Genomic DNA, 9,798 nt, shown 5'->3' on the forward strand with positions numbered 1-9,798 from the left:
CCTCCACCCAACTCCAACTCCTTACCACCTCCTCCATCCAGACTCCCCCCATCTCATCATCTCATCCGCCATCTCCATCCATCCATCCATCCATCCACCCTTTGTCTCCCTCCTTCTCTCTCCTCTACAAGGGCAACATGGTGGACCAGTAATAAAGACCTAATCTCTCCCAACTGCTCGTCCCTTCAGCTCTACCACCCCAACCATGCCAACCTCCACACAACTCTTTACCACTTACCACCTCCTCCATCTTCCCTCCATCCAGACTCCCCATCTCATCATGCCAACCACCCATCCATCCACCCTCTGTCTCCCTCCCTCTCTCCTCTACAAGGGCAACTCAGGGGACCAGTACTCAGCTCTGCAGCCTCACAGAAAGAAGAAGCTGTTGTCTTCTTTCTGTGAGGCTGCAGGTAAACTAATCATACTGTCAATATAAATGTGACAAGAGAGGCCCTACCGGTCAAGGCAGATGGCCGCCCACCTAGAGCCCGGTTCTGCTTGAGGTTTTCTTCCATTCAAAGGGGAGTTTTTCCTTACCGCTGTCGCCAAGTGCTTGCTCATGGGGGAATTGTTGGGTCTCTGTAAATTAAAGAGTACGGTCTAGACCTGATCTGTGAAAAGTGCCCTGAGATAACTTTTCTCATGATTTGGTCAAATATCAATAAAATTGAATTGAATTGAATTGAATTGAATTGAATTGAATTGAAAGGTTCTTTATGCAAAACTAGTTGATATTAGAAAAAAATTACATGACAATGTAACAATGTAAAACCAATGAAATGGTTCTACTTGATCTGCTTAATTGCATTGAATTACTGTCACAAGAGCTCACTCAAAGCATTCTTCAAGGTTCACATCAAGGAGCATTCATTCCTCCTCCTCTTCATCATCTATCGGGTTCATACACTTCACAGAAGTAATAAATGGTCCTCAAACCTTTTCAAACTAATTCTGTTTTCTTTTTGTTACATAAGTATTCTTTGGTCTGCTAGTCGTTTTCCAGAACAGTGCAATTATTCTTTTGGCATGAGAGCCGGAAACAAAATTTCCTATCTTTGTAAGCCAACCTGAAGTTACAAGCTACAAATGACAAGTTTTACAAGACTACAAGAAGACCAATTTTGACCCTGTTTTTACGGCTGATTCCGACGGGTCAAACGTAGAGTTAATCTGTCCAATCAGAGGGCAGATGGTTCTGGTTGATCATACTGTCAATAAAAATGTGACAGGAAAGTTTTTTCCAGTGCAAAAATAGTTGCCAGTAGGCTAGTAGGATAAATTCAGGGCCGGCCCATGGCATAGGCCACATAGGCAGTGGCCAATAGAGGGAGGGGGCACCAATTGAGTGGGAAGTGGGTTTTTTGTGTTTTTTATTACCAACAGGTATGCTTTTATACAGCTTTTGGAAATACATATATGTTCTCCCTTCTTAATGGTTTTTCTGTCTTTTTCCCCATTAATTTACATGGGTTTTCATCTGGTTTGATTTTTCCAAAGCTTTACTGTTCAGTCAGTTTTTGCACAATAGCCACCAAACTTCATGTGCTACCTCAGGCAATGCCACCAAACACTCACTGAGTGACACCTTGACCCCCACTTGCCTTTTTGTCACAGTCTAATTTGAAAGAGAAAATTTCTCTGTGTTTTGAAATAACTGACTTGACCTTTTGTTCTTTATAATCATATTGAGTATATGTATGCAAAACAGAGCATGACCTGGATTAGGTCTTTAACACTGGATTTGGAAATGGTTGTTAGAGACTCCATCTGTGTCACTACAAGGCTCTTTCCTCAGAGAAGCACTTTGTGGATAAACATGAGGTCGAGCTGATCCAGTTGTGTTTTTTGTTTTATTTTTATACTCCATTGTAATACGAAACGTCATGTTGGGCTATTAGTGTAGTCTTCAATTTGTGTTTTTTTGTGCTTTGTGTGTTTTTTCAAATAGCGACGTGCTACGGTAAGCGTATTGTATCATTTCCGGTTGCCGACTGTGTCTACTGATAGCGTTGTTGCTGCTCTCATCTCAGTTGATTTTCCTATATATATCACATTACTGTGGATTAATTGTGGATTAATATCTGCTGTATATTTAAACTTTCGCTAGTTTTACACAAGCACTCTCAGCGCTTTTCTTTTAGCGACTTTTCTCGCTAATCGCACAAGTTGTTAGTCACTTTAGCTCTGCAGCTAGCACTAGCAGCTAACTTAAACTAAGTAGTTAGCGATGGCTTCTCTCTCTCTCTCTCGTTCTCCTGCTCTCTCTTGCTCGGTGTGTCAAATGTTTAGTTATTCCTCTGCCTCCTTTAGTGATGGTGGTAAGTGTAATAAGTGTAGTTTATTTGCAGCACTGGAGGCAAGGCTTAGTGAATTGGGAGCGCGGCTCCGCACCATGGAAAAACAATCAGCTGCTAATATAGTTAGCCAGCCCCTAGTATCCGGTGCGGGCCGACCTAGCGTAGCTCCCACTCCCCCGGCAGCTCCCGAGCAGCCGGGAAGCCAGGGCGGCTGGGTGACTGTCCGAAGGACGCATAGCCCTAAGCAGAAGCCCACGGTTCACCACCAACCAGTTCATGTTTCTAACAGGTTCTCCCCACTTAGCAACACACCCGCTGAGAAACAAACTCTGATTATTGGCAGCTCCATAGTCAGAAACGTGAAGTTAGCGACACCAGCAGCTACAGTTAAATGTATTCCTGGGGCCAGAGCGGGCGACATTGAGTCAAATTTAAAACTGCTGGCTAAGAATAAATATGGTAAATATGGTACGATTGTCATCCATGTCGGCGGTAATGACTCCCGATTACGCCAATCGGAGATCACCAAGATTAATGTTGAGTCGGTGTGTACATTTGCAAAAACTATGTCGGACTCCGTAATTTTCTCTGGACCGCTGCCTAATCTGACCAGTGATGACATGTATAGCCGCATGTCACAATTCAACCGCTGGTTGTCGAGGTGGTGTCCAGCAAACGATGTGGGCTTCATAGATAATTGGCAGACTTTCTGGGGAAGACCTGGTCTGATTAGGAGAGACGGCATACATCCCACTTTGGATGGAGCTGCTCTCATATCCAGAAATATGGCCCAGTTTATTAGTAAACCAAAACCATGACAACCCAGAGTTGAGAGCAGGAGGCAGAGCTGCAGTCCTACACGCTTCTCTGCGCTTCCATTAGAGCAGTTACCCACCCAAAACCACATAGAGACTGTGTCTGTCCCCCGACCACATAAATCAATTAAATCCAAAGCAAACAAAAGAAGAGTCATTCATGAAAATCTAGTAAAAATTAAAACCACTACTGCAATAGTACAACAAAATAAGATAATTAAATGTGGACTCTTGAACATTAGATCTCTTTCATCTAAAGCCGTTTTAGTAAACGATTTAATTTCAGATCATCATATTGATTTATTTTGTCTCACTGAAACCTGGCTGTGTCATGAAGAATATGTCAGCCTAAATGAATCCACTCCCCCCAGTCATATTAATACTCATATTCCTCGGGGCACTGGCCGAGGAGGAGGAGTTGCGGCCATTTTCAGTTCAAGCCTGGTCGTCAACCCTAGACCTAAATTTAATTATAACTCATTCGAAAGCCTTGTTCTTAGTCTCTCTCAGCCAACCTGGAAAACTTTACAGCCAGTTCTATTTGTTATAGTGTATCGTCCTCCTGGCCCGTACTCTGAATTCCTATCTGAATTCTCAGAGTTTTTGTCGTATTTAGTCCTTAGTACAGATAAAGTAATTATAGTAGGTGATTTTAATATTCATGTGGACGTTGATAATGACAGTCTCAGCACTGCATTTATCTCATTATTAGACTCAATTGGCTTCTCTCAGTGTGTAAATAATCCCACTCACCGTCTTAACCACACCCTAGACCTTGTTCTGGCTTATGGGATTGAAATTGAACATTTAATAATTTTTCCACAAAATCCTATTTTATCAGATCATTTTTTAATAACTTTTGAATTCCTATTACTGGATTATACACCACTAGGCAAAAATGTCCTCACTAGATGTCTCTCTGATAGTGTTGTAGATAAATTTAAGGAAGCAATTCCGTCAGTACTGAATTCACTACCATGTCTCAATACTACAGAGGACTCTTATGTTAACTTCAGTCCCTCCCAAATTGATAATCTTATTGATAGTGCTGCAGGCTCACTAAGACAAACACTCGACTCCATCGCCCCCTTAAAAAAGAAGATAATAAAACATAAGAGGTTAGCTCCATGGTATAACTCCCAAACCCGCAAATTAAAGCAAACATCGCGAAAATTGGAAAGGATTTGGCGTTCCACCAAAGTAGAAGAATCTCGCTTAGTCTGGCAAGATAGTCTTAAAACATATAGGAAGGCCCTCTGTAATGCCAGAGCCGCCTATTACTCAGCATTAATAGAAGAGAATAAAAACTGCCCTAGGTTCCTTTTCAGCACTTTGGCCAGGCTGACAAAGAGTCATAACTCTACTGATCCATGTATTCCTATAGCTCTCAGTAGTAACGACTTTAATGATAAAATTCTAACTATTAGAGACAAAATTAACCACCTCCTGCCCTCAACAGGCACCGTTCTCTCCCCAAACACAGGAACCTTGGTAACGGCAGTAAATCCTGACATATATTTGGACTGTTTTTCTCCAGTAGACTTGTCTGAACTAACTTCAATGATCTGTTCAGCTAAACCATCAACCTGTCTCTTAGATCCCATCCCAACTAGGCTGCTTAAGGAAGCCTTACCCTTAGTGAGCACTTCTTTACTAGATATGATCAATCTGTCTTTAGTAACAGGCTATGTACCACAGTCTTTTAAAGTAGCTGTAATTAAACCTCTTCTTAAGAAGCCTACTCTTGATTCAGGTGTTTTAGCCAATTATAGACCTATATCTAACCTTCCATTTCTATCTAAGATCCTTGAGAAAGCAGATTCTAATCAGTTATGTGACTTTCTACATAACAATAGTTTATTTGAGGATTTTCAGTCAGGATTTAGAGCACATCATAGTACAGAGACAGCACTGGTGAAAGTCACAAATGACCTCCTAACTGCATCGGACAAAGGATTTGTCTCTATACTTGTCTTGTTAGATCTTAGTGCTGCATTCGACACAATTGACCATCAAATCCTTTTGCAGAGACTGGAACATTTAATTGGCATTAAAGGAACTGCATTAAGCTGGTTTAAGTCATATTTATCAGACCGATTTCAGTTTGTACATGTGAATGATGAATCCTCCGTGAAGGCAAAAGTTAGACACGGAGTTCCACGAGGTTCTGTACTTGGACCAATTCTATTCACCTTGTATATGCTTCCTTTAGGTAATGTTATTAGGAAACACTCCATAAATTTTCATTGTTACGCAGATGACACCCAATTATATTTATCAGTGAAGCCAGATGAACCCAATCAGTTAAACAAACTCCAAACATGCCTTAACGACATAAAGACCTGGATGACCTGCAATTTTCTACTACTAAATTCAGATAAAACTGAAGTTATTGTGCTTGGCCCTAAACACCTTAGAAACACATAATCTAATGATAAAGCTACTCTGGATGGCATTACCCTGGCCTCCAGCACCACCGTAAGGAATCTGGGAGTTATCTTTGATCAGGATATGTCCTTTAACTCCCACATAAATCAAATCTCAAGGACTGCCTTTTTTCACTTACGTAATATCACAAAAATCAGGCACATCCTGTCCCTACAAGATGCAGAAAAACTAGTTCACGCATTTGTTACTTCTAGGCTGGATTATTGCAATTCCTTATTATCAGGCTGCCCTAACAAGTCTCTAAAGACTCTCCAACTGGTCCAGAATGCAGCTGCACGTGTTCTGACTAAAACTAGAAAAAGAGACCACATTTCTCCCATTTTAGCTTCACTACATTGGCTTCCTGTTAAATTTAGAATAGAATTTAAAATCCTTCTCCTAACTTACAAAGCCCTTAATGGTCAGGCACCATCATATCTTGAAGAGCTCATAATACCGTATTATCCCACTAGAACACTGCGCTCCCAGTATGCAGGCTTACTGGTGGTCCCTGCAGTCTTTAAAAGTAGAATGGGAGGCAGAGCCTTCAGCTATCAGGCTCCTCTTCTATGGAACCATCTACCGGATTCAGTCCGGGGTGCAGACACCCTCTCTATGTTTAAGAGTAGGCTTAAAACTTTCCTTTTTGATAAAGCTTATAGTTAGGGCCGACCAGGCTCGCCTTGGATCAGCCCTTAGTTATGCTGCTATAGGCCTAGACTGCTGGGGGACTTCCCATGATGCACTGAGCTCCTCTCTCCTCCTCCTCCTCTCCATCTGTATGCATTCATGTAACATCAATGCATGTCACTAACTTTGCTTCTTCCCCGGAGTTTTTTGTGCTTTCTCATCTCACAGGAAAAGCTGAGTCCCGGGCCGAACCTTCGCGGTCCTTCACAGTCCTGATGGCATCCTTCCCTGGCTGTTGCTGCTCGTGCTCGTTGTTGTTGTTGTTGTGATTTTTTTTTCTTCTGTCCCCCCTCCCCCTTTCCCTCTCTCTTTCTCTCTCTCAACCCAACCGGTCAAAGCAGATGGCCGCCCACCAAGAGCCGGGGTCTGCTTGAGGTTTCTACCCGTTAAAGGGGAGTTTTTCCTTACCGCTGTCGCCAAGTGCTTGCTCATGGGGGAATTGTTGGGTCTCTGTATATTAAAGAGTACGGTCTTGACCTGCTCTATGTGAAAAGTGCCTTGAGATGACTTCTGTTGTGATATGGCGCTATATAAATAAAAATTGATTGATTGATTGATTGAAATAGAAAGAATTCAGTCTATTGTACTATGTATGATGAAAGCTTAAAGTTTGATGTCACTTTGGCAAAGTGATGTATGTATTTGTCTCAATAAAAAAGTCAACCTGCTGAAGTGTAATGATGACATCATGTTCTGAAGATCCTTTCTGACATGTGCAACTCTTTATGATGTCATGCAGACTGCTTACCTATCAAGGGACTAAACTCTGTAAGTTCCAAGCTGGAATCCCACAGAGACATATCTCTCAGTGAAACCAGAGCGTCCACTAGACAGAATCTACAGTTCGAGCACTACGAACACGACAATACTACAACTCCAACACCGCTACACCATCGGAATTACGGAGAAAATGGAGAATAGCAACATCTCAAGACCTGAGGTAAGAATTTTTCGACAGGAAATTCTTTTAGGCAAATTTTTTGATCTACTTATTTGGGCCAGACAAGTTTTTCTGATTTCTTCATCCTCTGTCTAAAGCTTGCACAAAAATCATTGTGAATATTTTTCTAGATGAGGGATGGATTTTCAATAAACAACCCACATTGTGATATTGTAATATGTAGTTGGGTGCTGTGATATTTAATGTCACCATTGAGTGACTTTATTTAAGTGAAGTACAGAAACTATATTTTAGTGTAGTTTGACAGACTGAAACTAAAGAAGTCTTTGACACGTGTATTTAGTATTTGAGTGAGTAACGTATCTTGTTGCATGAAAATTGTAGTTGTTAAGGCTTCAAATAAAATATGAAGACTTTAAAACAATGAGAAATGCTCCAAATACATATACTGTGCAGTGCATGTACATGCTGTTTTGAGAATAATGATTATCATTCAAGGTTTGTGTGGCAACAAATAAGAACAACTGTAAAATCATTTCTCACATTCAACTGTACAAATAAGTATAAAGACCTCCTGTCTTTTTGTGTGTATCCAAAGTTAGGATGGGACAGTATTTTTACCTGCATGTACATTTCTGTCTTTCAGACACTCACACAGCGCCAGGGCTCTGCCCGACTAAATGGTGCGGCCCATGACAGCCCAGCTGGAATGGAGAGGGAGAGCCTGCGCACTCCCAGCAAAGTCCTGCAGGCTCTGCGAAGAGCCCTGCTGGACTCCAAGAATGAAAACCAGCAGCTGGCTGAGGAGATGACTGCTCTGAAGGAGCAGATGGACAGCAGAGAGATGAGCTGGGAGAAGAAGCATCACGAGCTGCTTGAAGAAAAAGAGAATTTGGCCAAAACTCTGTTTCAGGCCAAAAACGACATAAAGGGCATGATGAATGCTGCGAAAGAGAGGCAACAGCACTTTGACAATCGGTGCAGGGAGATGGACTTGATAATGACACAAAAGGAGGAGGAAGTCCACTCTATGAAAAAGAAACTTCACCTCCAGAGACAGGAAATAACCAAGGTCATTAAACATTGGACAACTGAATATGACCAGGTTACTAAATTCTGGAAAGAGGAACATAACAAGATATCAGCGGCCTGCGAAAAGAAATCTGCAGAGCTGGAATCTTCATTTGAGCGGACAATCGCCAAATTACATGCAGAGTGGGAGAGCAGGTTTGTTTGTCAGGAGATGGCCGCCACTGACCTAAAAACGGTGCAGGAGGACCTGGAGCGAAAAGTGCGCCAGGTCACCCTCGAAAAGAGTGATCTGATAGCAACCATCAAGGAAAATAAGAAGGCTCTCTTTGACAATATGGTAAAAATAAGCCAGAAAGAGGTGGCCCTAAGGAAGAATGACACGGATTGGAGAGCAAAATATGACGCTCTAGAACATCAGTTCGCAGTGAAGCAGACCAGCTCCGAGAAATTGCACCAAGAAATTGAAGATGAGTGGCGCCGGAAGTCAAGACAAATGGAGGAGGACATCAAGCTCCTGATGCAAAAAAATGCTGAACTTCAGGTACGTCACATCAGCTGATCATTTTGATTTAATAATAACCTGTTGGATTCACTTTGTTTTAGATTTAACCTTTAGACACACAAAATACTGAATTATATGCTGTCGCTGTCTTTTCAGGAGCTGGCCGGTAAAAGTGATAAGGAGAAGAAAAAAATGAGGAAGGAGGAAAAGAAGGCTCAGAAAGAAACAGAGAAGAGGCTGAAGAAGGAGAGGAAAGAGGAGGAGGAGAGAGAGAAGAGAGAAAAAAATGAACATGAGAGGAAGGAGAAGGAGAGATTGAAGAATGAAAAGAAAGAACAGGAGGAGAGGCAGAAGAAAGACAAGAAGGAGCAGAAGGAGAAGGAGGAGCGGGAGAAGAAAGAGAAAAAGGAAAATGAGAGGAAGGAGAAAGAGAGATTGAAGAACGAAAAGAAAGAGAAGGAGGAGAGGGAAAAGAAGGAGAAGAAGGAGAGGAAGGACAAAGAAAAGAGAGAAAAGAAAGAAAAGAAGGAAAGAGACAAGAAAGAAAAGGAGAGAGGGGCAACTTCCTCTTTCTCTTCCTAATCTCCCCCAACCCCTCCTCGTCCCTTCAGCCCTACGCCCCCAAACCATGCTAACCTCCACCCAACTCCAACTCCTTACCACCTCCTCCATCCAGACTCCCCCCATCTCATCATCTCATCCCCCATCTCCATCCATCCATCCATCCATCCACCCTTTGTCTCCCTCCTTCTCTCTCCTCTACAAGGGCAACATGGTGGACCAGTAATAAAGACCTAATCTCTCCCAACTGCTCGTCCCTTCAGCTCTACCACCCCAACCATGCCAACCTCCACACAACTCTTTACCACTTACCACCTCCTCCATCTTCCCTCCATCCAGACTCCCCATCTCATCATGCCAACCACCCATCCATCCACCCTCTGTCTCCCTCCCTCTCTCCTCTACAAGGGCAACTCAGGGGACCAGTACTCAGCTCTGCAGCCTCACAGAAAGAAGAAGCTGTTGTCTTCTTTCTGTGAGGCTGCAGGTAAACTAATCATACTGTCAATATAAATGTGACAAGAGAGGCCCTACCGGTCAAGGCAGATGGCCGCCCACCTAGAGCCCGGT

General features: G+C 42.5%; 1 protein-coding gene across 1 annotated transcript; it reads left to right on the plus strand.

Annotated features, from left to right (window-relative positions):
• Window positions 1-6,724: 6,724 nt before the first annotated feature.
• LOC122980634 (nucleoporin alm1-like) lies at window positions 6,725-9,465 on the plus strand. The gene is made up of 4 exons (XM_044348842.1): window positions 6,725-7,172; window positions 7,780-8,706; window positions 8,824-8,833; window positions 9,434-9,465. Exons 1-4 carry the CDS (start codon window positions 7,143-7,145, stop codon window positions 9,463-9,465), a joined length of 999 nt encoding a protein of 332 aa, XP_044204777.1. The 5' UTR covers window positions 6,725-7,142.
• The last annotated feature ends 333 nt before the right edge of the window (window positions 9,466-9,798 follow it).

The sequence above is a fragment of the Thunnus albacares genome, chromosome 4 (genome assembly GCF_914725855.1).
Source record: "Thunnus albacares chromosome 4, fThuAlb1.1, whole genome shotgun sequence".
In the NCBI taxonomy this organism is placed as follows: domain Eukaryota; kingdom Metazoa; phylum Chordata; class Actinopteri; order Scombriformes; family Scombridae; genus Thunnus; species Thunnus albacares.